The sequence below is a fragment of the Rhinichthys klamathensis genome, unplaced genomic scaffold (assembly GCF_029890125.1).
Source record: "Rhinichthys klamathensis goyatoka isolate OS25496 unplaced genomic scaffold, OSU_Roscu_1.1 h1tg000094l_1, whole genome shotgun sequence".
NCBI classification, from domain to species: Eukaryota; Metazoa; Chordata; class Actinopteri; order Cypriniformes; family Leuciscidae; genus Rhinichthys; species Rhinichthys klamathensis.
This window is the reverse complement of record NW_026606633.1, coordinates 486,390-513,977: the sequence shown is the minus strand read 5'-3', so window position 1 is coordinate 513,977 and position 27,588 is coordinate 486,390. Positions and strand designations below refer to the sequence as shown.

The following is a 27,588-nucleotide window of genomic DNA, read 5'->3' as shown; positions in this document are numbered from 1 at the left end:
GTCTTTAAATAAAAAAAATCCTAGTTCTCTTTGGAGTTAATGAAAGTAGCGGCGATGTCCGATTCATGAATGAATCATAATTTTGAGTCGGCTCTTTTCAATGAATTGGACAATCTAATTCAGACATGATTCAGATTAATTTTGTTCCGGAGTTTAAATGTAGCAATGATCCATTTCCAGTGGTTCGAGTTAACAGTTCACTTAAAGGTGCAGTAAGCGCCACAACACACTGTAGCCAATCAGCAGTAGGGGGCGTGTCCACTCACGATGGGGGAGGAGAAAGAGGGAGAGTAACATTGGTTTTGCTGTGTTTCAGAAAACCAAGATATGCTGTTGTTGTAATGTTAGCTATAGTAACCAGACCGTTATGAGTGGCAACTAAAGGTCCTTGCACACTGAGTCCGACATTTTCACACGTTAAAAAATAAATACAACTTCACGTTGTGTGAATCACATTTACACACTGCCTCCAAAACTTTCGTCCGTCATAAAAAAAATTCTGATCAAGCATTTTGACAGGTGTTTTGACAATTCAGAGCCACCGTACAGGATCAACTGTTCAGGATCAATTGGTTCACAGAAATTGATGGTCTTCTTTTTAATGTGTAGCTCCAGTATCACTAGCAAAGCATCAAACTGAGCCACTGACATCCTGAAGTAAACTTTGAATCGCTCGGGACAATCCCGCAGCTCCTTGTCCTTGATAAGGAGGTGGAACTCTCCTTCCTCTCTACGCAATCTCAGGATTGGATGGATGGCATGGACCCAAAATTTCGTTTTCTCATTTTAAGAAGAGAGAGGACAACAAAATCATCCTCACTGCTTGAAGACTCAATTTTGTATTGTTTTGCGGAAAAAATAATTTTTTGTTGTTTTTTCGCAACGGATTAATACGCATCGTACTCAGTGTGCAAGGTTTCTGTGCGTGACTTATTTTTAGGATGACAAATACGAAAAAAACGCATATGAAAATTTCGGACTCAGTGTGCAAGGACCATAACAACGAACTCTTGCTTGTATATACTCTTGTGTGCTGCATGTTAATTCTTTGTTCTTCCTTGTCGTTCGTTCATCAACTTCGCTTTATTTTTCACCAAGCATAAATTTGCTTCACTTCAGCTATGATAAAGAGACATCCACTCTTGCACTGCGTGTTCCTGCATTTTAGGGGCGGAGCAATGAAGGGAGGGGTGTGTTTGTTTGGGTTGTTTTCAAATATCAACAGTGTTCCTCAGAAATTGCTTACTGCACCTTTAAGGGGAATATTAACTCTTGACTTTACTATCAAAACAAAGTCATATAGGTTTGGAACAACTTAAGGATGAGTAAATGATAGAATTTTCATTTTTGGGTGAACTGTCCCTTTTAAGAGGACCGATAAAAGACTGATAAAAAAAATCAGTCTTCTGTAATATGTAATACGTAATTGCAGCAGGCATACGGAAAAGTAAATTCTGGTAAATATTTGCATCAAGAACACTGAAAATGTCCCTTCCCGGGTGACAGATCATTAACATATACACACAAACACACACAAATGGTTTGTTAAACCTGCCTCCTCCCTCAGATGCCGGAACTGCTGAATTAATACATTCTATAAAAGGCATTTGACGTTGATGATTTAGCTTAAGATTATTGTGCTACTCTGATACTAAGTGTAAGTTTAAAAAGGTTTGTTTACGGAAGCAGCTACTGTAGCAGAATTCGAGGCGTATCATTTAAGACATTCAGTGTGTAAATATAATACAGTTTCATCTGAGATTTCAGACATGCTGCTGTTGCATTGAAATAACTTCAAATGTGGCTCAAATACTGTGGTTTGAATGCTAAAAACAATACAACGTTTGGCCCTAGTGATATACACATGAACTCAAGGCTATTAAAAGCTCATTGCATGTTGAACTAGAGTAATACCCCATCATGTCTTAATTCAGGACACTGAAAGGCACAGAATCCAGACCAGTGAGCTAAAAGGAATGAGGAAGGCAAACTAGAGCAGCTCTCCCCCTGGGCTGGCATGACATAGTGATGATAGGAAGAGCCTCCAGGCTTGTTGTGTCAGGGTTAGCCAGGTGTTCTCCAAACCTGTGTATACATGTAGCCGTTCTAGAGTGTATGTTTATCAGTGAAGTATGATCTAGGTAAGGCTGGCATTAGAGCTGCTTGTATTGCTGTTCCTCTTCTGACCGCTCAACACGATACTGGGTACCTGAAGGCCCGTCTGCACTGAGAAACTCCCATTCCACACCTGTAGGGGGTGAAAGAGAGCATGAGGCTGGTGTGTTTTTGTAGAAACAAAAATTCATATCACTGTGTATACAAGTGCTGAGGAGACGACCTGAGCTTAAATTCAGATAATGGTGACGGGTGTTTCGTTTGCGACATGCGCTGCAAGCAGTAGACCAATCACAACAGACTAGGCCATCTGACCAATCAGTGGAAAGTAGGGGTTATGAGAGACCTAATTCTTTATCGAATCCTTTCAGACACTGTGAGAAAAGAGGTGATGCTGCAATGTATATTATGAGAAAAGTTAAGTGCCTTTTGACTTTGGATGCATGTAAACCTATGGCAGGAGACCTCCAAAAACAAAATGAGTAACCTTTAAAATAGCATAATTGGGGCACTATAAAATCACTGCATAAAGCAATGCTTGTTCAACCATACACATGCAGTCAAACTTGTTGTGACTTGTATTTTTTTCTGCGCATCGTGTGCCATGACCTGGCATTTTGATGATGAAGTGTCAAGTTAAAAATAGACCTCTTCTTTCTGTTCCGTTCCGCTCAATCAAGATGTTTTGGAATGCAAGAATGCATCTTACATAAAAGACTCTGAAACACATCTAATTGGCTTAATTATACAAGGCTCATACAGTCTGACTAGATGACAAGACTGTGTTCAAAATATCCCTAATTTATGTGTGATTTAATTGTAAAATACAAAATGAGCTACAGTATATTATATCTTACCATAAAGGCTGGTATAACAGGCTGCTGGAACTTGGTTCTGAAGGTATGAAGGAGAGTTTTGGTTCTGGAGTTGTAAAAAGACAATGTGCCTGAAATAGGTGAGGTAAAACAAGAACAAACTAGTTAGTAATTACTAATTAGTGGTCGACTGATATGGATTTTTAATGGTTAATGCCAATAACTCAGAGAGCAATGACCAATGGAAGATATAAATTATGTTATGTGATAAATATATATTAGCTGTAATTTAAAGATAGAAAATAACACAATTTGTTTTTTAAATTAGGAAGAACTCATTTAAAAATGAATCATTATGAAACAAATAATTTGAAAAAAATAATTAATAAAATAAACAGATTTATACTTTATATAAAAACGTATTGATTCTGTAATCAGATTTGAGTATTTTTCACAAATAAAGAAATTTTGACAAAAAAAAGGAAGTAAACACTGTAGCCAACAGTGCACTCAGTAGTCTATTAAGTCTGTCTGGGAGTCATATTTTCTCAAATAAAGATCAGGTAATGCTAATTTACATACACTACACAGTATGACATGAATATTGGCATAGTGACCAAATGGATATAGTGCCAACATAGTTTGAAATCAAAGATTTAAGGTTTGTCGCTCATGCACGTCCAGTGACAGCTCTTCTGTCCACACAAATTTGTATAAAAGTTCTGGCGCTGTCAAAATAAAAGTCCCGCTTCCAACACTTATCGGCCAAAACATGCATTAAAGAAATTCCAAATATCGACCAAAGCTGATATATCGCTTGACCACTATATAAAATATACTATAAGTGACTGCTGCAACTAGCTGTTTATCACATTGCAAACATTGTCAATTTGTTTTCACCATAGCTACCAAGTTAGCTTCAGAGCTAACAACAGGCAAACTGTGACACTATCCCTCATTTAGTCATATTTGTAGCTTAACTCACCCTCTTCGTAGTTGCAGTAAATGCCGATGCGGTCCGGAATGGGGCAGTCCAGTGTTCTGGCTTTATTGTTGTGCTTGGCTGTGAAGCTCTGCTGAAGCCAGTTGTTCAGGTGGATGCACCAGGAAGCATTACTCTTCCCCAGCTGATCAAAGCGACCTAGAGACCGCAAAGCGATCCCCACTGCAAACGCCTTACTCTCCTTATCAAACCGTACCTCCCAGTAATGCTGCCCAGCATCGATCATGGTGTCTCCTGAACATTGGAGAGAAATTGGGGAGTTTTTGAATGAACACTCAAAGTCGAGAGTTCTTCAATGTCTTGTAGCTCTTCTGTGTAATATTTTTATGCTGACTCACCCAGGACAGTGTAAGACTCTGCTGTGAAGCGGTCTCGGCCCACTCTAGCTGATGGAGCTCTTTTGGGGGACATCATGGCTGTCCTGAGGGAGAAAAGGAATTATGAGATGGGACAAGCACGACAGTTTAACTGGCTTATGGCTGGGCAAATGCTGGCATACAAACATTTCAGCCAATGACAGCATGTTTTCTGACTATACCAGCCATGAGAAGCAATAACCAAACAAATGCATTTAATGGCAACAGCTGTTCAGTGGCACTGCTGTCAATGTACAGCACATTTAAGTGTGAGAAGATATGTAGGTGTGAATCTGACCTGGCAGGAGAATGCATGGGAGAGTTGGTCCTGTTCTTTTCCTTACGGATGTCCTGGACCTTCCCACCACTGCTGTCCCATTCCACGCTGAGATCCTCCACCTTCAGGTTCTGATGGGATGAACCTGCGTCAAGTTTAAAGACGAATGCTGGAAGCAAACAAGAAGAAGAGATAAAGGTAAGAGGTTAAGTTAAGAGGTTAGGAGGAGGAGGAGGAGGAGGAGGAGGGGGGTGATTAATTGCAATTTTTCTGATAAAAAGGTTTACAGTGCTTGTTTTTAAATTGTATATCAATATGACTATGTAATAATAATATTAATAAAAACAATAATAATATTATGTATTACTATTATTATTATGACCAAATAAAGATATTAACCCCCTGAGGTCGGATGACGCGCGGGCGCGTCAACTCAATGTTTACTCAATGTTTCTATTAATATCTCCGCGATTGTGCAGCACACATAAATGGTTCTGATTTTGCCGTAATCGACAGATTCTCAGCTTCAACGTCCTTATTCTCGCGAGATCATATGTGACTCACACAGAGAGCAAGAGGGAAGACAAGATGGTCATTCACCGTGCGTGATTGGTGGGCTAGCTTGCCTGTCTGCATTTTGTGTGAAACCAACCAATAGATGCGGTTGAAATCCCTAAGTACCCTCCCATCTCCTCACAGTGAGGAAAATACCAGCTGACATGGAGAGAGAAAGAGTAAAAAAGTCCGCGAAAGAAAAAGTCCGCGAAAAAAACATGGCAAAAATATATATAAAGAAGAGGAAAAGTAAGATGAAGACGAGGAGAGAAAATGGCGAAGACATTGACATTGAAAGACGCACTTGCGGCGATTTTGGATAGCAGCGACGAGGATGAAAGGCGAGTTTCCGAGCCTGATGGATTTTCTTCTGATGAAGATGAGGATTATGATCACAGAAGAGATCCAGTTGAGGACGGGTAAGCGTATTTATTTTATAAAAACCTCGTTCGCATGGTGACCATCTTGGCTAAAATAAGCTGCGCTGTGCTGCTTTGACAAATTGACTGTGCCTTTAGCAAAGTGTTTACTTTATGTAAAAGTTATTTTCTTGTGTAAAACCGGGGTACACTTACAAATAGTAACGTTGTAGGCTGTTCTTGCTGGTCTCCTTATGATAACTAATGTAATATTTATTCACCTCAATTCACAATTTGAATAACATTAGGCCTATCTCTTGTAGTGATGAATCGATATGGTTTGGCCATTGACCTTTTTTATCATATTGTTTATACTTGTATAGATGTGGCTTGATCTTTCATATAATTTTATTTATGTTTAGTAGGCCTATATTTATACTGAATGTAAAATTATAAATCTCTGTGGAGTTTTGAAATGGAAGAGACAGTATTCCCACATCTCATTCAGGTGTTATTTGCTGTGATTTGGGGTGGACAGGATAGCTAGCACATGTGATAAATTGGAATAACGTTAAAATAAGTCAAATCCTCACACATCTTCCACATTCTTGTTAAGTGGAGATTGGTTTGTGTGTGTGTGTGTGTGTGTGTGTGTGTGTGTGAGAGAGAGAGAGAGAGAGAGAGAGAGAGAGAGAGAGAGAGAGAGAGAGAGAGAGAGAGAGAGAGAGAGAGAGAGAGAGAGGTAAACTTTATGTTTTTGTGTTTTTTCAGAGAGGATTCACAGCTACCAGGGCCCAGTGTAACACAGGCAGCCTCACCTGTGCCTGCCACCAGGTCACCACCAGCCCCTACACCGCAGTCATTCTCACCAGCCCGGCCAGCCAAGAGGTTCCGTACCCCCCAGCATCAACCAGCACCCCCACCTACACAGCAGCCATCATCACCAACCCGGCCAGCCAAGAGGTCCCGTAACGCCCAGCATCAACCAGCACCCCCACCTACACAGCAGCCAGCTCCACTGTCTTGGAAGACGGAAAAAGACCCAGACATCGCTCCCCCTGTCTCCAGGTTTCAACCAGCTCGAACACCAGGGCCACAGCTCAGCTCCACTTCCACATATACACCACTCGACCTCTTCAAACTTTTCTTCCCTGTACAAATCATACAAACACTGTGCCAAAACACAAACAAGCAGGCTGCTAAACAAATGGCACAGGGAAAGAAATATAAATGGTTAGATGTGAACATAGGGGAGTTTTACAAGTACATTGGACTGCTTCTGTACATGGCCATGGTGAAACTCGACAGCATTGCAGATTACTGGAGACAGAATCACTTCTTCTCTTTGCCACTTCCAGTGCAGATCATGCCACGGGACAGATACAGAGCACTTTCTTGGAACCTTCACCTTAGCGACCCTGAAGAGGATGTCCAGAACGACAAAAAAAAGGGCACAGCTGACCATGACAAACTTTTCAGACTGAAACCCCTGATGAACACCATCAAAAATGCCTGCAAGTCATTTTATCATCCTCACAGAGATGTGGCTGTGGATGAAAGAATGGTTGCATCAAAGGCCAAAACTGGGATGACGCAGTACATGAAGGCAAAACCGATAAAGTGGGGATTCAAGTTGTTTGTCTTGGCAGACTCACGGAATGGCTATACAGTGGACTTTTCCGTTTACACCGGCAAAAGTGACATCCCCTCTGGACATGGCCTTTCCTATGATGTTGTGATGTCCCTGGTACAACCAGGTTACCTTGGCACAGGCTACCACATTTACATGGATAATTTTTATTCAAGCCCCAAACTCTTCAGGGCTCTCCATGAGCAAAAATTTGCTGCCTGTGGGACCTACAGGGAGAACCGCAAGGACTGCCCTCGGACAACAAATAACGCCCTCACAAAAAAATCAGAAAGAGGCTCCATAAGATGGATCCGGGACGGGCCCCTCATCTATGTGAAATGGATGGACACGTGAGAAGTATCAGTCTGCTCCACACTTCACACAGCACACTCTGGTAACACTGTTCAGAGGAGGGTGAAACAACAAGATGGCTCTTGGACAAAGACATCAATCCCCTGTCCCACACCAGTTTTGGCGTACAATGAACACATGGGGGGAGTTGATCATTCAGACCAGCTCATTCAATATTACTCTGCACAACACAAAACAATGCGCTGGTACAGACACCTGTTTTACCATTTTCTGGACATTGCCACCACCAACAGCTACATCCTCCACAAGGAACTCTGTCTGGCCCAGCAAACAACACCCATGACACACAGAGCTTTCATGGAGGAGCTGACTGCTGAACTCTGTGGTAAGCCTCTTCACACTGCTCCGGTCCCGGTACCTGCAGGTCATATTCCTGTGCCAATTGCCGTTCATGCAGCAGATTCTTCCACAAAAGCCACCACAGGTCGCAGCAGGTGTGAGCATTGCCAAAGCCAAGGCCAGAGAAAGGACACACCTTGGAAATGCAGGGAGTGTGGTGTTGCGCTTTGCATGCAGCTGGACAGAAACTGTTTTGCAGCATGGCATGACAGCTGAAAAACTGAAACATGAAAACATGCACATTGTGTAAATATTGTAAATAGTGGTAAGTTTATATATATATATATATATATATATATTTCTAATATATAGTTCATCTTTGGTTTGAATTTTTTTTTTGACATGTAAAACATGAAAATGTGTACATTTTGTGAATATTGTTAGTAGTGAGTTTTTTTCACAAAGTAAACATTTTGCTTGAAAGAAAGACCTGTTGTAATGCTACTTTTTCATTTGCACACATCCCATAAAGCTTGATATGTAGTAGGAAGTTATTTTAGTCCTATTTTATCTCAGTCCCTCTAACATTTGGTGAAGGTAGAGTCACAGACAAAACTTGTACTAAAAAACGATTTTTCAAAAATGTCACTTTAGACAATGATTATTCATTATCTACTATTTTATTCATATATTACACTCCTTTTGTGACCCTAAGACTTTGGGAAACCCATTTCAAGGACCAAAATAATTCGTCCACATGAGTAATGGTATGTTTTCACAAGAGATTTGAAGAATTTCAAAAATCGGACTTAAATTTTTCACCTTTTAGAGACAGGTTATCCCTCTCTCTCTCTTTAGACAATTCTCCAGGACAAGTGGTGAACTCACCAGTAAGAGAGCTGGGTTTTCTCTGCACATTTTGATATAAAACATGTGGGATTATGTTATGTAATTACCTTTAAAAGGTGAATTTAATAAGATTTGTAAAATCGAAGGAAAAAGTGAAAAAATGCCCTTAGACCTCAGAGGGTTAAGCAAAACTGCAGGTTGCCCTTAAGTTTCTCTTTTGGTGAGTTGAGTGTTAAGTAGGTTTATAAGCACGTCTCATTACAAGTTTGGGAAGATGGTTGGTGCATGATGTTGCCTTCCAAATTGCATGTTATAAATGACCCAAACTCAGAGCAGATACAGAGAACAGTTTGTGTGGAGCAGCATTTACTGTGAACCGAGCCGCTCCAAAACACTAAAAACATAGACGAATGAGCTTCTCGAATGTAAAAGAACAAAGTTGTAAAACACTCTGAAACATGCAGCTTAATCTGAGCCTTTTAAAAATTATAATTACATTATATGCAAATTAATCAACATACTCATACATACAATTTCAGAAAAGACATTATAATGCACTGAACAGGCATTCATGTATAGGGGGCATAATTACTTCCATATATCATTATTGTTATTGTAAAATTAATTACACAAAATGAACGTTAAATTGACAGCCCTAAATTTTATTTCACAAAGAGGCAGACGTTCTACAGTTGTGGTCTCTAAATCAGTCTTTAACAAACAGTTTTAGTAGGGGTTGTGCTTTGTAACCACTCTAAGACTCTTTTCTGTGAGGAGAAGAAACTTCATGCCTCATTACCCTCTGTGTGTGTGTGTATGTGTGTAAGTGCAGCTTACCATGTGTTTCTAGAGAAACTGGCTCTGAGAATTCACCCGCCACAGCTTTATTGCACGCCTTCACTCTAAAGGTCATGTAACGCGTGTCAAAACGAAGGCCTGAAAAACAAATGACATCACTGTCTTTATCAAAATCTACTCAAGAAAAGATCACATCCAAAACAAACATCAGCACTTACCTGTGAGTGTGTACTCAGTTTCTTTTATCCCTTCCATCACCATCCAGGGATAGTCTTCTCGAGCCCGAGGGGGACCTTCATGATTGGTTCTCCGATATTCCAGGATGTAGTGGTCAATTTTGGAGTCGGCTTCAGGTAAGCTCCACGCCACTGTGACTGTGTTATCAAACACCTGGCATTCTGCCACGAGAATTTCTGGTGTGCCAGGCACTAAAGGTGAGAGCAACAGAGATATCTGACACTGGAGTGCTTTGTTCAGAGGTACTTGCCAAAGCCTAAAATCTTCGAGATATATATATACAGTATATACAGTATATAGTTATTTCACACAGTGTTCTTAGTTTCAATTAGTTTGTAGTTTATAAGTTTCTTTGCACACAAACACACACACACATATATATATATATATATATATATATATATATATATATGCATGTATTGTAATTATTTATTAAGTTAATTATTATAATGTATTTTAAAAAATTATTAAAAATTTAACTTGATTTAATTTGATTATAAATAGCATCATATAGCCCAGCCTCAGTGTGTATTAAGGGATTACTTCAGGTATGTTTAGTTTATTAAAAACACAAAGTCTGTTTACATGCACAACAATAAACAGTATTAACTGTTTACAAGAAAATCTGTCTGCATTTATGTGAAATTAAGTATTGTTTTTTTTTTCTCTGTTCTTGACATTACACCAGATATATTGACACTCCGTTTGTTGACACAACACCAATAAACAGGGTTGCCAAGTTCACGGTTTTCCTGCCAAAGTGGGCTGCTTTTTAACTGTTGCTGCAGGTTAATTTTTTCCCCACAAGTTTAAGGTTTGACATAATGCATAAATTGTATTTGATTGAAATGCTTGTTTTTAAATATTTTTCTTTCTACCAATGATAAAACTGTGCTAGATGATGAGTTTTTTGAGGGTGGGGCCTTCGAGTACCTTTATCAAAACTGTTTCATAAAGACAAGTCAGTTTTACTACTAAACTGTACTTGGCTATATAGTGATTTTCAAGTAGAAATTGTGTATTACACATGTTAAACATGTATTGAAGGTATGGGAGCAACATACATTGAGGTTTCATCTTTGGATAGGGTCATTGGGCTAGTTTTTGGCTATTTTTGATTGGCCTTTGGGCTGGTTTTGTTACACAGACCTGGCAATCCTGCTAATAAAACTGTTAACATGTGAAGTGAAATGGTGAAAAGCTGAAATCTAGGTGTGTCGACTGGCCTTTGCTTAAATTGTTTATGACATTTTCTCATGTATGCTACACTGACCTGGAAGAAATGTGATGGCCTTTAGCATGTTTCTTTCCTGAGTGAAGTCCACCATCATGTGATTCATACTGTCGCTGGCCTTTGCTTTCAGGGACAGCCGAAACGCTGGAGCCATAGTCACACTGCAGACACACAGACCCGCAATAAACACTTACAGTCAGTCTACAAGGACAATAAAACTCCCGACAGACTGAGAACAGGAACATGGGAATTTCATGAAGGAAATGTCAATGAGGGCACAAGAAATCACTCCATGGCATGCATATACACAGGCACACACCCCGGGAGACAGACGAAATGAGAACTAATACAAATGACTATAATTTGCTAAATCTATTTATATTAAATGAGTTAATAATAAAATGAATGAACTTGAAGATGTTTGTTTGAAGATGTTCTAGACTGTGGGCATTGAACTCAATCAAAGATCTAAGTATGGACAGTTGTACAGTACCTATCCTTTATGTCTTTGGCCGCCTGCAGCAGAGAGGAAAGAGAAAAAAGGAAGGGACAGAAAGAGATAGGGAGCAAGAGAACTGAGTCTCATTGAGTCTCAACAACACACAATACATCAGTCATACCAGCACGTGTTAGCAAGAAAAGCCAGCAGCATCTGACACAATTTGCCACTTTGTTAGAAAAAGCAACAGCAGTGCCAAACGGTTCTAAACACACAATCAAATAATCATTCTAAATGCTTTGACAATGTAAATATTTGAGGATAAATGTCCTAAACGCAGTTGTACAAATATAACTATATTCAAATATATATCAAAAAAGGCAATGGGTTGAAACACCATAAAGGCATTAAGTCTGAATAGATGAGTTGTAAAGGTGTAAATATTCCAAGTGGGCGTTACCTGAGTGAAGCTGTCATTCCCGGATGAGCAGAGCGTCTGATTGGCTAATTCCAGCAGCTCCTCTGAGCTCTCTAGGGCTTTGGTGCATGCGCTCAGCTGGCTCTGAAAAGACCATCAGAATAATCATAATATCACTGGACAATTACATAATCCAGAATGGTTAACATAACTCTACTCATCTTTAGAGACCAGATAAGCTTTTGGTCTTATCAAACTGATTTATCTCTAGCAGTATGCTAAATTGCTGTAGCGTTCTTGTATTTTGCATACTGCTGTTATTCTTGGAACTGGAGGCGTAACCTTATTTGCACTTGATTTGAATGCTTTTCTACATTGCTACTTTGTTCCAGTTTGTTTGCTACCTGTTCCAGCAATTGTCATTTAGGCAAAAATGGCATTTTGAAATATATTTAAAAAAAATAAACAGTTATTTTAAATTGTAATAATATTTTACAGTATTATTATTTTACTATATTTTTGATCAAATAAATGCCTTCGTGAGTGTAAGAGAAAAAATCTTACAGACCCCAAACTTTTGAACAGTGGTGTTAAAAAAAAAAAAAAAACTTTATTGTCTTGATCATAGGGATTTATATATATACAAAATACTGATTAGAATAATATAATATATACCATGGAGTATATAATAACTACAAACACAAGGGTAAAACACGAGCGGATAAAATGGTTAACCTCAATGTTTTCACACTGTGACTTAAGGGTCATACATATAAGAGAATGTGCTTTTAAATTATATTCTTCAGTAGGTAAAATGTACTTTGACCTCTGTCATTACGCTCTTTATTTATTTACTACGTTTAATGGCGAAGAATGTGTGTTGTAAAATGCTATGTGTGTTGTAAAATGCTTTGTTTCAGATGTACACGTACACAAGGATGGATTATACGCACACACACAGACACTGTAATCCTCAAGGATTTCTTATTATCCTTCTCTTAACATGACACATCTAAGTCATGCACAAGTTATAAAGCCATCTCACTCTGCCTTTTACTGATTATATCTGATCACTCAGACTAGAAAATATAAAACATTTGAATACATTTAGGTTGAATTTGTTAATCTGTATTTTGTCTAGGGATCATTCCAGAGAGCTGAGCTCAGCCAGCGCTCTCACCTGTAGCTCATATGTGCGGCTGGCTCTTTCCTGCTTGATGCGTGTCACCATGCCCTCTTTCAATTCGTCCAGGACAGCATGCAGAGAACTAAACTCTGACTCCAGATCCTCCTGCGCTCGGTTTGAGTTCACCTGCAAACACCACCACCAGAGTGAATGCAGAGTTAAAGCTGCATTGACTTGTCTTTATTGCTTGAAACTGTATTGCTGTTGCAAATTGCTGATTTAGTGAAATGTGTCTAGGTAAACACTGTGTTTGCAACACATTTGGGCCATCTGAGAGCTAACAAAGACATTTCCTGATTCATCAAACAGTTCACTAACTAAATGTGAGTAAAAAGAGAAGGCTTACTATGGTGATTACCTCTAGGTTCTCTAGATTCTGCTTTAGACAACAGATGAAGTTCTGAATTTCTTCATTCTTCAGAGCCAACGTAGTGATAATCTTCCTCAGTGACTCCTGAAACATGCATGTAAAATCAGGAATACGTTCATACACTGAGTCATAAAATACCAAAACGAAGCAGATAACGCAATAGGTTTTTACATAAGTTCATTGCTATAGTCCTATTAGATTTGTATCATTGCTTTGAATTATTTTCTGTAGCAGAATTCAATTATGTTTGGACAATTTTACACCTTTAATTAAAATAATATAAGAATATTATATAAATATTATATAGAATTAATATATAACAACTTTTATTACTCTGCATGCCTGTTTTTTTAAGTTGGTGGAACTGATGGTTGGTCTGGTCATGTGACCTAACATGGTAGCGCCCATTAGGGAGGACCCACTCCATGAAGAATAAACAGCTTTATTTAGACTGATATGGCTGGAATCATTTTAATATTTCTCAAAAGTGCTATTTATTTTTTTCAATTAAAAAAAAAAATCAATTTAGTTAGCAAAAAAATTACTGACTGCACCTTTAACACAATTTGTTTAATGTAATTCAGATAATACTTTCCTATCGGCGTCATAATTTCATTGTCTATTTTTGAGTGTTGCCTTGGGACATGAGTAGACTTGTAAAGCCCGTTAGACAGAGGAAGGAGAATGAGCTGATATTACTGTAAATTACTGTATATTACTCATGCAGGGTTGATCAGAAATGTCATTTTTCATTCTCATCTCATCCAGGCTTCTTGCATTGGATTAAGTCACTGATGATGAGCCACGCAGAAGCGGCTTTATATCCGGGGCGCCTCCCTGAAGCCTGAAGCTTCTAACAATACAGGCCGGTTTGGTGTTTCCCTGCACCAAAATTTGTTCTGGCGTGTGTGTTTTTTTTATGTATCACTGCACAGAAATGTTATTTCCTCCCTTAAGAACATTTCCTGTAATAAATATTTCAAAACAATACTCGTTTCACAGAACCGGGGCGGTTTCTGGGGATTCAGACTGACAATGTTGTTGATCAACATTTTGGGGAAATCTTCATGCCTGCATCATGGATTTAAAACAATGTAGAAATCCTAACGATGTGAAGATGTTACTTCCAGAAGACTGTCTTTACAAGGACACATTTCCACTTACACAATGGGCGGAGGACATTTGGAAGTGAAGCTACGAGCTAACGGCATTTCGTCTTTAGTATCTCTTTTATAACGCAGCATCTTCTTCTTTTTTCATCTGACGCGTATCAGTGATAATTTCTCTATAACAGCGGTTGCTGCTTACCTTCTGGTCGTCCATGCTGTCAGCATGCAGCACCTGTTTCAGATATTCTCAGGATATTTATCCCAGGTCGCCCGCTATAGCGCTCCTCCGCTGGTACTGATGTTGCTATGGAGCATTGCATCCCTCAACGACTCGTTAGCGGCATAGAGAGTTCTGCGCAGACGCACAACATGGATCCTGGGTAATGTAGTTTTCCTAATACATCTCGCAACTAGCCCATGTCATGTGACATTTTGAAAAATATAGTACTATATAAATGTGAACATTTGTTACACATATACCAGTAAACTCTGATTTCTCACGTTGAATATACACTAGCCTATACTATATCTGTCAAAAGTAAAAAAAAAATAGCCTACGATTTTATAAATGTTTTTGAAGGCTGCATTTATTTGATCAAAGTACAGTAAAAACAGTACTATTGTGAAATATTATTACAGTTTAAAATAACTGTTTTCAATTTTGATATATGTTCAAATATAATTAATTATTGTGATGGTAAAGCTATATTTTCAGCATCATTACTCCAGTCTTCAGCGTCACATAATCCTTCAGAAATCATTCTAATATGTTAATTTGCAGTTCAAGTAGTTTTGGCGCTCAATAATTAATAATGGTTCTTATTAATACCATGTTGAAAACATACATTATTTTCAGGATTTTATGATGAATAAATAGTGCGAACAGCATTTGTTTGAACTAGAAATCTTATATATTTGATGCATAATATGCCTATGGACTTTTTTTAATCAACTTTAAGATTACAAGTTTTAATTTGTAATTTTGTATAAATGTGTTTATAACTTATCAGTGACTGACGGTTCACCTTTTCTTCTTTTTTTTTAAGTACAAATCCATAAGGTCTTTCAGTTAATATGAGATCATCAAATCTGCATGCATAATAATTATAAAAGAAATGCAGTTTAGAATGGAGTACAGCATTTTACTTTGCAGTGAATTTCATGCCAACCACCCCTAGATCACTGAAGCTTTGGGTCTGTGCTGCTGCATTTCTATTGTTCCTGCTGTTCTGCAGCAGACACAGGGCAAATCTACAGGATAGCCAGCTAAACAAAAAATGACAATATCTGATGATTCAGCATTTATGTAAAACTCCATTAAACCACCTTTGTTTAGCAATTATTTGAAGTGCCTAAGGCTGTTGGATCACGGACATCCACTCGAGCACCTGTTTGATCTGAAAAAGCATGAATAGAAAATTAATAAAAGAGAGCTCCTGTTTGTGTTGCTAACCACATGATCTTTCATCCACTGTATAAGGGAGATGAGACATCTTTGAGATGTTCAATAGAAAGGTAACCATAGATACAGTTGAATGGGTGCCTCTGCAGTAACCACAGCGATTGCTGAATTGGAGCTACATCAGATTCAGGTTATAACAATGGTCAGATGTGTACAGTACGAGGTGATCAGTAGTGGTATCCACAGGGGTCACTGAATCGAAAGGGTTTAATCTCATTGACAGTGCAGACGAGGTCATGCATGCGTCTTGCTCTTCGCTCCTCCAGCACGAGCCTGCGTGAGCGCTCTCGAGCTGCCTGCTGTTCTGCTCTTTTCTCTGTACGCTTTCGTCTCAACCATCTATTGTCCAAAAGAACAAGAGGGAAATGCTTGCACGTTAGTTTCAAATACAATTCTCCCTCTGTTTTCTGAGTTTTAGAAGAGCAATATGGTGCTGAACTCACTGCCTGAAGGCCTTCTCACTCTCTTCTCGGCTGTGCAGGCAAAAGCCGCTCTCCTTTTCCAGTCTCTTCATCTCTTCTACCTGTTTGTCTTTGAACTGCTGTTCCTGTTTCTTCTGGAGCCACTGTTTAAAGGCCTCCTCTGGGTCACCACAATCCCTCTACCAGAACAACAAAAACAGTAAAAAAGTGACAATCTTTGGTTAGCATAAGATTATTTTTTCAAAAACATAAACAAATATTTTGTGTGTCTGTTTGTACAAACACACAAAATATTTTTTTATGTTTTTGAAAAAATTATCTATATATGCCAATATATATATATATATATATATGCAAATTAATGTTTATATATATACATGTATACAGTACTGTGCAAAAGTCTGTTAGTATTTTCACCAAGAAAAGGTTTTAAGCCAGTTATTTATATCTTTCGCTGTGTGTGTCAGTAGGAAATATCAGTCCAAACATTCCTTTTGCCATTAATTGTAATAATCCAGTGATATTTTTGTAAGCACAAGGAGTCTGACAACAGCTGGTATGATCCACACGGAGATCTGATCTTACCATCTTCAAGTCCATCTGTGATTACATGAAGAAACAGAAAAAACGGAGACAGACTAAATCCAACTGTGGCAACGTCTCCAAGATGCTTGAAGAAATCTACCTGACAAAAAGTTAATTGTTAAAATCTATTTATGATATTATTTTTGAAAGCATCCTCACTTTACAGCATTTTTACACAAGTGCCTAAAACTTTTCACGTAGCTTTGCAGGTAGGTTTCTTCAAGCATAATAGACATTGCCACAGTTCTCCTGTTTTTTTTCTGTTTAAATGGCTCCCCCTAGTGGACATACCATGCAGCTCATCCTTTCCATTTCCTGGGCTTTCTGAACTCTCCTTTCGTCCAGCAGCTGCTCTCTTTTCCTCAAAAGCCACGATTGGAAGGCTATCTCGTTTGCCTGACGTCTCTGTTCCTCTTCCTCTTTTTTCTTCAACTCATCCTGAAGAAGGAAAGAGGAGGGAGAAGTCTAAAAAAAAACATTAGACCCGTTTGAAATAAGCTGTCAAATAGAAACTGTGAAATCAGATTTTATAATACATTAAGACAGAAACTGATATTATACTGATATTGAAACCACATTACACCTCTATGGATTGCCTCTCCCTCCGCTGCTGAAGTTTGGACAGTAATTCTTTCTGCTGTGGTGACAGGGTGAAGGTGGCATGTGAAGAAGCTCCATTTGCAGACTGGACCCTGCGCTTGGTGCCCTCGACCCATGCTCCCCTTTGGGACAGTCTGGCAGAACTGGGTCTATTTCTGTGCTTCGGTGGAGGTTTGGGGATGTACAAAGACTCAATTCCAGGGGGAAAAGATGAGGTAGAATTCTGTCTCAGAGAGGACACAGGACTCTTACTGAGATGGAGATCAAGCTCATTTTGCCGTGAAGACGCTCGCTGACTGTCGCTGTGAGAAACCGGCAATGGAGGAAGCAATCCTTGACTTTCCATCTCCTTTATACTCACCAGATCAAACTTTCCATCTTTTTCAACCAAAATCCGTCCTTCTTTCGCTCCCTCGTTGTGTTCATCCTCAGGGTCTCCTATGTCTCTTCCCTCTCTCTGAGAGATCTTCAGTCTCTGCATTTGTCCGGACACCTCTCGATCTTCCTCTAAGTGCTCATAGGAGGCGCTGTTGCTCTCTTGAGTGTCGAAATCCAGCGCAGGCACCACCAGGTCAACCAGAGTGTCTTTAAACTGCAGGCGTCTGCGGCGGCTCTGGTCTGGAGGATCCTGGTCCTGGAGTTGTTTGTTAGCCTCTTGAATCTTTTCCAAAATGTATTTCTTCTCTTCATCGAGGTCTTCGTCGCTCTGTAAATGTGGAGAGGTTATACGGTCATCCCTGTCGGGATCTAACGCACCTTCTAATGGCTCCATAGGTGTTGGCCACCTTTCATCTGCTTCGTCATCATCCATTTCCCTGTGTTTGTCCACATCCTTTCTTTCTTTAGGTTCATCTTCTTCAAGCTCTTTGTCGATCTGAGCTTCAATGTCATCATCATCAGGATCCTTTGTTGTAGAAAATAATGTGTTCAGTTTGAGCAAAACAGAATAAGAAAAACGGCATTGTGCAAGTTAAGGAGAGCATGATCTCTGAAGAATCAGATACATAGAGCGTATGTGTTGAATAATGCAACGCCATGAGACATAGTTCTCTGGCTGAGTGAAAGTGTGTATGGATCTGTGTCAGTGGGGTGGATTTCACACACACAGGTACAGCGTCTGTGTAATGGAATACCACACACTATTCCAGAGAACTGTCTCCAAGATATGAACCTGTTTCTGACATCATTGTGCATTGACTCACTTACCTGTTCCTCACTCTTGCTCTCCTCGCTGATAAGCCAGTCCAGGTCTTTCTCAAAGTCATCCTCATACTCATCCGGAGTGTTTTTGACCGCAGAAACACTCATGCTCTCTTCGCTTTCTCACTAAGAGACAGCAAATGAAACATGGATCACAATAGAGATAAAAAAAAACTTGTCTTGCTCATCATAGAGTCATTTTATTATTGAGCAAAATTATCTTTTAGAGTAAATAAATACTTATAATTATTTGAAATACGTCATTAGTAAATAGTTAATTGATCATTCTTAATTCTAAATTTATTTAAGTTACATTAAAGCATACAGATTAATATCTAAACATACAATTACATAGATGACATACAGAAATACGTCTCACTTAAACGTACAACACACTTGGTGTGTTTGTTGACATGGACATAAAATCCACCTGCATTAGGGCTTTACAAGTGTTTCAGAAAGAGCAACACATGGAATCTGACGCAGAATTCTCACTGAAATAAAATAAAATATTAAAATACTTAAGCTTCTTTTATTTCAGCAGGTAAAAGTTAAAAGATACATCATGCAGATGCACTGGGACACATCATCAGTGATGTATCCTGGGTTCATTGGGTGTTTCGGGTCTTTCAACGTCAGACACCCTCGCCCAGGCGACCCGGCCGGAGTTGATCAGACCCCGGCCTGTGTCCCAGCAGCATTTGTCCATGGTTCTGCCCTCTTAAGGAGCACATAATTCTCACTGAAATAAAATAAAATATTTTAAAAACTTATTTTATTTCAGCTAGTTACCAAGGCAACATTTCTCATTTTTATTCAGTTTTCCTTGATGTACTAAAGAAATATAGAAATATAATTTATTTTTTTAAACTAGTAAAAATGACTAAAACACAACAAAATTACTAAAACTTTAACTACACTGGTCCACATACAGTGACAATTCTAAATTGTTGTTATTCAAACTTTATTTTATTTTTTTAAATTACGACTTTACAGATGCAATTTTATGTTTAAAGGGAGCTTTGTATTTGTAAATGCCAGATAAATGTTAGGCTACTAAATGCATTGCAATGCCAAAATAATTCATGTTAAATCTGCGTGATAAAATCACATTTTTATGTGCATTGATAATAACACCAAACTTGGTGGTCGTCTCGTCTCAGTCCATGATAGATTTGATCAACCGGCTACTTTTAGAATGTGTTTATTATTTTCCCGCGCCTGAAAATGAATACAGCTTACCTTCAAAACTTCTGTATGGTGTTGCCTCGCGTTGAGTGCAAAAATAATGAATGGTAATTCATTAGCCGCCCTATATATTCTAGAGAGCTGGTCTCTACGCGCACCTGTACATTAGAGAGCAGCTCTAATCCTCTGCTGGCCTCAGCCTCAAAGTAGCATGTAACAGGTGTTGCCATAGAGACACACAACACGGCCTGTCGTGGGTGCGCGCGCATGCGCAGACTCTTTGTAAATGTAGAAGGTAGAGCCAGCCAGATTTTATCTGTGATACAGTTGGTGGAAAAATAAGTACAACAAAGGATAGTTTGGTTTGTTTGGCCAAATCTTCATGAATAAACAAATTTATGTCCTTAATGTCTCTACTTATTTTACCTTATTTTTAAATTTATTGTCTATTTGTATACTTTATGCTTTGGCAATATTCTAATTGTCAACAACATTAGCACAAAGGCAACAATTATTGCACGTTATTTTTATTTTTATTATTAGTATTAAAGGTATTTATAAAAGGATAGAGCAGGGGGTTCAAATGTCTGTGGAAAAGTCTAGAGAAAAACTGAAAATAAATAATAAACAAATAAATTCATTCAAAATGTGATTAAAAAGTTATTAGATAGTTATTAGTCTATTAAATAGATTAAAATAGATTAAAATAAACAATGATTAATATTAATAAATAAAAATTTTATTAAAATGAAATAAACAAAAATGATAATACATATAACAATACATTACTACAGTGCACTCATGAGTAGAACACAATATATAATAATGTAACAGAAACTAATTTTTGGATTTATAATATTATTTTTTAAAGTGTATAAATTGGGTGTTTACAAAAGAGGGATGCCTTATAAATTTTAGGATGAGGGTCCTTCACACAGGGCTGATCCTATTTGGGTGTCCGTGGTATCCAAAAGATTGGAAACCCCTGGGATAGAGTGTGAATTATAACGTGGAGGGCTTGGCACTTGCGTTTTTGACATTTTTAAAAGACCTCCTTTTTATAATCTCGGAAGTACGTATCATGTTTTAGCTTTTGTGTCACGTCTATGGTATATGTAGTCCGTATTGAATGGAATTATGTACTATTTACATGTGGAAAAACTCAATTTCCCACAATACACCTCGGTTCGTATACAAAAATCAAGACACGCCTCCGCGAGTAGAACTGTTGAAGAAGCTACGTGCAAAATTGCATATAGTTACTTTACACCTATTCATGATCCTGTTATCAACTCACAGCTCGTGGACAGATACAGTTGTTCTCGCTCAGTAGACAAAATGACTTCTGTAGCTTTGTACACAATAAACAACTCAGCGAGATCAATAGCAAGACTGTGTCGAGCGTCCCGCTCTGCGCATGGTACTGCTGATTTCCACTCTTTCGTAGCCCGTTACTCTACCCTCCGTAAATGTGCCTTTCTTCCGGGAGGAAAATGGTCATTCGTAAGAGCAGGAACGAGACAGATGTCTCAAGCTTCGCCGGGGAGGATCTCACTCGGGCGGTACGGTAAAGGTGTATTTCTGGCTGCTGGGGCAGCAGCTGTCACTGGGGTTCTGGCGGCAGGTGTAAGTCACTTTCAGCGGGCAGAAATGGCAACGAAGATTTCCAAGGTTGAAGAAGTGGAGGGAGACATGCGGGAAAGATGCAAGTCGTTCATGTCTCCACCAGTCACTGACATCAAGGTCTTAGAGACGAGGAAAGACGCGATGTCTACGAGAATGGAGATGCTCATCATGGAGACGCAGGCTGCGTTCTGTAAAGCCCTTGAGGAGGTGGATGGAGGAACGTTCAAGGTGGACACCTGGACTAGAAAAGAAGGTTGGCTCGTTTTTACTGCCCTACTTCACTAATATTATAACGTTTAAATAATATTAAAATATAATGAATTTCAATGTGTGTTTAAAAAAGTAAATGTGTGAATGAATCTTTAAAAATATGTACCATAACATAAGCAAGCCTTCGATAAAGTAGAGCAAACATTATGGTCCAAAGTCCTGATTTATGTTTAGGGCAAAAGGTACAGTACATGGAGGCCCCTTTTTTTCGGATAAGAACATAAGAAAAAAGCATGTTTTGGTAAATCGTATTTGTGACATAATTATGATCTAAAAAGACATTTTATCTCATAATTATTATTTTATCTCATTTCGACTTTTAATCACAATTTCGACTTTTTTTTGTCAGAATTATGGCCTTTTATCTGGTCATTTTTACTCTCCCCCCCCCCCCTCAATTTCAACGTTTTATCTCATAAATTTGACTTTGTATCTTATGACTTTGTATCTTTTTATCGTATGACTTGTATTTTGTCCCAGATGACGCACTATACACTTATACAAGATGTAGGCCTACTCTTCTGTCTAGACTAGAGTATGAATGTTATAGTTATTTTGTTATCCAACAAAGTCAGAAATGGGCTTCATAGGTCATGATATGCCTTTCCAAATGTTCCTTTTAATTGGTTTTGTATCGGGTTTGCCAATAAATGGCAAAATCTTGTGGCCAATTTAGTTTTGGAGACATTCCATTCCATTCCATTAACTGATTCTAATTATTTAGTTATCATTGTGCCAAAAATGTGTGCTTTATTATTATATATGATAATAATAATCTGCTATAAAAAAAAATTGTTCCATAGATCAGTGATTAGATTTTGCTTTATTAAACCTATAACATTGAAACATTAATAAATTAATTATTAGCTAGAAGCTTCATGCTGGTGTTACACTGTAACACATCATGTTTGTCTTGTGTCTGATAAAGGTGGAGGGGGCATCAGCTGTGTGTTGCAAGATGGGAAGGTTTTTGAGAAAGCGGGTGTGAACGTATCCGTGGTGTTTGGGAATCTCACCGAGGAGGCCGCCAAACAAATGCGCAGCCGTGGAAAAGTTCTGAAAGGGAAAGATGGTGAGAGACTGACTTCCCGTTTCGAGGTGAATGCAGAGTGTGACTGAAGGAACCAGTTCCTTAAATCTTCAGTTCTACTTCTAGTTTTTCTTTTTGAGCTCAGTTTGAACTGAGGCTGTTACTCTGATGATTTGTCATTCTTCATGGGATTGAGAGTGATTGAGAAGATGTGACATGTGATGCTTTCGTTTTTACCGTTTAGCATTATCTCTGTGTTCCAGGGAAGTTGCCGTTCTGTGCCATGGGTGTGAGTTCAGTCATACACCCCAAAAACCCCCACATTCCCACAGTGCACTTCAACTACAGATACTTTGAGATTGAGGAAGCAGATGGTGGGTGTTTAGCGAAGTCATTTGAGGCTGTGTGAGGAGAGATGTTGTTATCTGTGTCCACCACCCATCTCGCTCTCTCTCCTTCTCTCAGGCACAAAGCAGTGGTGGTTTGGTGGAGGAACGGATCTCACTCCTGTTTACATTAATTTGGAAGATGCCGCCCATTTTCACAAGACTTTAAAGAAAGCATGTGACAAGCACAATCCTAAATTTTACCCAGACTTCAAAAAGTGGTAGGAATCTCATTACTATTATGTCTGTGTGAATCGGGTGTGTTACAGCTGTTATGGGTGTGTGTGTATGCGTGTGGTGTATGAGTGTTCTATCTTCTGGGTGGATTTGAACTGTTCAGCAAAGATAAGATTTCCCATTATTTGAAGCAGCCACTGTATTGTGTGAGTCAACACTTTTGTGTTGTAACATCCTTTAAAAAAAATTCTTTCTTTCTTTCTTTCTTTCTTTCTTTCTTTCTTTCTTTCTTTCTTTCTTTCTTTCTTTCTTTAGTTAGTTTTTTTTATTTAGTTTTTTTTAATTGTTTTTTTTTCTTTTTTTCTTAAGGTGTGACAACTACTTCTACATCCGTCACCGAGGAGAGACGAGAGGCATTGGCGGGATCTTTTTTGATGATTTGGATTCGCCCAATCAGGAGGAGGCTTTTAATTTTGTGAAGAGCTGTGCTAAAACTGTGGTGCCCTGTTACTTGCCCATAGTATACAAACATCTAAATGACTCCTTTACCCCGGAGGAGAAGGGCTGGCAGCAAGTCAGGAGAGGCAGGTTAGTTCAAGGGAAAGTCCATACTGATTTGGAATTTCTTTTTTATATACACTACTGTTTATGTATCAATCTTTTCAACACTGAGGAATATGAAATGTTTCTTGAGCAGCAAATCAGCATATTAGAATGATTTCTGAAGGATCGTGTGACACTGAAGACTGGAGTAATGTTGCTGAAAATTCAGCTTTGCCATCACAGGATAAATTACATTTTAAAATTTATTTAAAAACAAAAATGTATAAATTATAATATTTGACAATATTACTGTATTTTTGATCAAATGAACGTAGCCTTGATAAGAGACTTCTTTCAAAAACATCTTGCTGACCCGAACCGTAGTATATAAATATATATTTTTATTTGATTAAAAGTATAATACTGAAGAACCATTTTATAACCCGTAACATACTGAACTATATTAAAAATTATATTTACAATTTAATTTTTATTATACAATATAATACAACAAATGTATATTAATATAACATAGTTATGAGACTAAATTGAAGTTGTCTTCAAGTGTATGTCATATCGATGTAAATGTTCAGCAGGTAACCAAACTCTCTTTGTGTTTCTTAGATATGTGGAATTTAATTTAGTGTATGACAGAGGGGTGAAATTTGGCCTGGCCACACCTGGGTCACGCATCGAGAGCATCCTGATGTCCCTACCGCTTACTGCAAGGTCTGAGCAAACTGTGTCTATCACATCAGAGCTACTGCCTTTTGCCATGGAAGATCCTCTCGAGCTTTTATTAAAGTTATTTTTGTGAACTTTGTTTACCTGCATAATTTAAATTCTGTCATAATTTACTCACCCTCAGGTTATTGCAAACCTGTATGAGTTTCTCATAAAAGAAGATATTTTGAAGAATGTTGGTAACCAGATAGTTTACGGTAGCCATTAAATTCCATAGTATTTTTTTTTTTTTACTACTATGGAAATCAATGGCTACCATCAACTGTTTGATTGCCAACATTCTTCAAAATATCTTCTTTTGTGTTCAAAAGAAGAAAGAAACTCATACAGGTTTGGAACTACCTGAGGGTGAGTAAATGATGAGACAATTTACATTTATGGGTGAATTATCCCTTTAAATGTTTTTTTAAAAAAGTTTTTTTTTTTCCTGAGGCTGTTTTTCCAAAACAGATGTAATTTATTTTTTGCACAAGCATTATCCACTTTACTCACTGACCCTGTGAGTAAAGCCCTCTTTGAGTGTAAAAAGAGCTCATATGACAACCACAACAATTATTCATTTCCTCATGATATGACCCTTTTAAAAACTCAATGTAATGTTTGAAAGTAGAACTTTTTTGTTTTTTAATTATTGTGTCTACTGTATTTATCTATTGTTTGACATTAAAAACTCCGTAAATGTTTCATTTCAGGTGGGAGTACATGCATGAGCCCACAAAAGGCACTAAGGAAGCAGAGATACTGGAGGTCTTACGAAACCCTAAAGAATGGATATGATTGAGAGGAAGATTCATTCGTCCACTCACCAATATTGGTTGGGAATTGTGAAAATGGAGGGTGGGTTTGTCTCTGGATACCAAACATATCAGCAACCTCTAGATATTTAGATAGAACAACAACATTCAGTAAAATAGACTATGGCAGGACACATTTGACTCATTGGCTCTTTGCTGACTGACTGCTACACAGCACGATTACTGGCTTGGCTGTAATGAACTCTCTATCACTGCCATTGGCTGTATGGATTCACTGGAGAGGCAGTGTTTACTCCTGTGACAGTGTTACTTAGTTACAGCTTTGTTTCTGCTTGCACTGCTTTAATTATGACTACTGGTGTATTCGAAACTGTTAATGACCTTGGTATGCTGTTTTTGAATGGACGTGTCAGCCTCGTATGTCTAAATGGTCATGTTTAACCTGTGCTGATGCAAGCGCCATGCCATTATTGCTTTTCTAGCACTGTTCGTTTTCTCTCTCACTTCAAGTCCATTTTTGTGTCCTGTCATGCACTAACAGATCTCTATTCCACTACTGGGCTTTTTTTTGTTTTTTACAGATATTAAAATTATAATAAGAAATATTCTCAGGACAATGTAATGTTGCTATTCTGTGTATTAAAAAAACAATAAAGTGTTTTTAAATGTGGTTTAATTTGGTATACATGTCAATAAAGTATAAGTTTTTTAGTAAAGGTGTCTATCTATCTATCTATCTATCTATCTATCTATCTATCTATCTATCTATCTATCTATCTATCTATCTATCTATCTATCTATCTATCTATCTATCTATCTATCTATCTATCTATCTATCTATCTATCTATCTATCTATCTATCTATCTATCTATCTATCTATCTATCTATCTATCTATCTATCTATCTATCTATCTATCTATCTATCTATCTATCTATCTATCTATCTATCTATCTATCTATCTATCTATCTATCTATCTATCTATCTATCTATCTATCTATCTATCTATCTATCTATCTATCTATCTATCTATCTATCTATCTATCTATCTATCTATCTATCTATCTATCTATCTATCTATCTATCTATCTAACAAACATCTGTGTGTCTGTCTGTCTGTTAATCGAATATCTCTCGAACTGTTAGTCTGATGGATTTCAAGTAATAAGTGTAAGTGAGTAAGTGCAGTGCCGAGTTTGACATTGTTTGGATTAGAAATGCAAAATATATCATTAAATATATCTGTAAAAGAAGCACACATTGAAGTTGTGGTTTAAAAATAAACATTCTGTCAGCTAAAGTCAGCTACACTGTTTACTTCTGAAGTAAAAAAGTAGCGATTCTTTTTGAGAAATGTAGCGATTCTTTTCAAGGTTATTATACATTTATTACAATGTAATTATACATTTATTATGATGTAATTAAACATAGTTTACAGTATTATTATACATTTAATACAATGTAATTATACATTTATTACAGTGTAATTATGTTTATTACAATGTAATTATGCATTACAGTGTTATTATAAATTTATTACAGTGTAATTATACATTTATTACAGTTATACATTTATTACAATGTAATTATACATTTATTACAGTGTTATTATACATTTATTACAATATAATTATATGTTTATTACAATGTAAATATACATTTATTACAGTGTTATTATACATTTATTACAATGTAATTATACGTTTATTACAATGTAATTATATATTACAGTGTTTTATACATTTATTACTAATTATACGTTTATTACAATGTAATTATATATTACAGTGTTTTATACATTTATTACAATGTAATTATACATTTATTACAATGTAATTATACATTTATTACAATGTAATTATACATTTATTACAATGTAATTATACATTACAGTGTTACTATAAATTTATTACAAAGTAATTATACATTTATTACAGTGTTATTATACATTTGCTACATTATTATTATACATTTGTTGATTCTTTTTGGGAAAAGTAGCGATTCTTTTGTAAAAAGTAGCAATTCTTTTTGAAAAGTAGCGATTCTTTTTTGAAAAAGTAGCGATTTTTTAAAAGTAGCGATTCTTTTTGGAAAAATGTAGCGATTCTTTTTGATAAAGTAGCGATTCTTTTTGGAAAAGTAGCGATTCTTTTTGGAAAAGGTAGCGATTCTTTATGGAAAAAGTAGCGATTCTTTTTT

General features: G+C 37.5%; 3 protein-coding genes and 1 long non-coding RNA gene across 6 annotated transcripts; 2 read left to right on the top strand and 2 right to left on the bottom strand.

The window, feature by feature from the left end:
• Nucleotides 1-1,911: 1,911 nt before the first annotated feature.
• fsd1 (fibronectin type III and SPRY domain containing 1) lies at nucleotides 1,912-14,719 on the bottom strand. Of its 2 annotated transcripts, none has more exons than XM_056252310.1 (13): nucleotides 14,601-14,719; nucleotides 13,269-13,376; nucleotides 12,917-13,048; nucleotides 11,779-11,880; nucleotides 11,373-11,395; nucleotides 10,919-11,040; nucleotides 9,627-9,836; nucleotides 9,448-9,546; nucleotides 4,588-4,735; nucleotides 4,272-4,354; nucleotides 3,916-4,167; nucleotides 2,973-3,061; nucleotides 1,912-2,248 (listed from the first exon to the last, which is right to left on the bottom strand). In XM_056252310.1, exons 1-13 carry the CDS (start codon nucleotides 14,613-14,615, stop codon nucleotides 2,138-2,140), a joined length of 1,494 nt encoding a protein of 497 aa, XP_056108285.1. In that variant the 5' UTR covers nucleotides 14,616-14,719; the 3' UTR covers nucleotides 1,912-2,137. The 2 variants fall into 2 exon arrangements, with proteins under 2 accessions (XP_056108285.1, XP_056108286.1); XM_056252311.1 differs by having other exon boundaries at nucleotides 13,281-13,376.
• On the top strand, nucleotides 13,081-14,604 carry LOC130086137 (uncharacterized). The gene is made up of 3 exons (XR_008807204.1): nucleotides 13,081-13,245; nucleotides 14,061-14,166; nucleotides 14,295-14,604. It is a non-coding gene; the product is annotated as an uncharacterized LOC130086137 (long non-coding RNA).
• Nucleotides 14,720-15,442: 723 nt separating the features above from the next.
• Nucleotides 15,443-20,141, bottom strand: ccdc181 (coiled-coil domain containing 181). Of its 2 annotated transcripts, none has more exons than XM_056252308.1 (6): nucleotides 19,913-20,141; nucleotides 18,677-18,796; nucleotides 17,454-18,374; nucleotides 17,162-17,335; nucleotides 16,307-16,464; nucleotides 15,443-16,202 (listed from the first exon to the last, which is right to left on the bottom strand). In XM_056252308.1, exons 2-6 carry the CDS (start codon nucleotides 18,776-18,778, stop codon nucleotides 16,031-16,033), a joined length of 1,527 nt encoding a protein of 508 aa, XP_056108283.1. In that variant the 5' UTR covers nucleotides 18,779-18,796; nucleotides 19,913-20,141; the 3' UTR covers nucleotides 15,443-16,030. The 2 variants fall into 2 exon arrangements, with proteins under 2 accessions (XP_056108283.1, XP_056108284.1); XM_056252309.1 differs by having other exon boundaries at nucleotides 17,162-17,308.
• Nucleotides 20,142-21,064: 923 nt separating this feature from the next.
• cpox (coproporphyrinogen oxidase) lies at nucleotides 21,065-26,105 on the top strand. Its single transcript, XM_056252306.1, has 7 exons — nucleotides 21,065-21,737; nucleotides 22,683-22,826; nucleotides 23,048-23,158; nucleotides 23,250-23,391; nucleotides 23,717-23,935; nucleotides 24,515-24,619; nucleotides 25,327-26,105. The coding sequence occupies exons 1-7, from the start codon at nucleotides 21,197-21,199 to the stop codon at nucleotides 25,409-25,411; spliced, it is 1,347 nt and encodes a 448-aa protein (XP_056108281.1). The 5' UTR covers nucleotides 21,065-21,196; the 3' UTR covers nucleotides 25,412-26,105.
• The last annotated feature ends 1,483 nt before the right edge of the window (nucleotides 26,106-27,588 follow it).

Coding starts and splice junctions, on each gene's coding strand:
- fsd1 (XM_056252310.1), bottom strand. Junction 4,736..9,447: donor AGTTTCTCTAGAAACACATG/GTAAGCTGCACT, acceptor GTTTGCTTCCAG/CATTCGTCTTTAAACTTGAC. Junction 2,249..2,972: donor CTGTTATACCAGCCTTTATG/GTAAGATATAAT, acceptor CACCCCCTACAG/GTGTGGAATGGGAGTTTCTC.
- ccdc181 (XM_056252308.1), bottom strand. CDS start 18,778: ATGAGTGTTTCTGCGGTCAAAAACACTCCGGATGAGTATGAGGATGAC. Junction 17,336..17,453: donor GGGAGAGGCAATCCATAGAG/GTGTAATGTGGT, acceptor GTTTTTTTTTAG/ACTTCTCCCTCCTCTTTCCT. Junction 16,203..16,306: donor AGTGAGAAGGCCTTCAGGCA/GTGAGTTCAGCA, acceptor TTTGGACAATAG/ATGGTTGAGACGAAAGCGTA.
- cpox (XM_056252306.1), top strand. CDS start 21,197: ATGACTTCTGTAGCTTTGTACACAATAAACAACTCAGCGAGATCAATA. Junction 21,738..22,682: donor CACCTGGACTAGAAAAGAAG/GTTGGCTCGTTT, acceptor TGTCTGATAAAG/GTGGAGGGGGCATCAGCTGT. Junction 23,159..23,249: donor TGAGATTGAGGAAGCAGATG/GTGGGTGTTTAG, acceptor TCCTTCTCTCAG/GCACAAAGCAGTGGTGGTTT.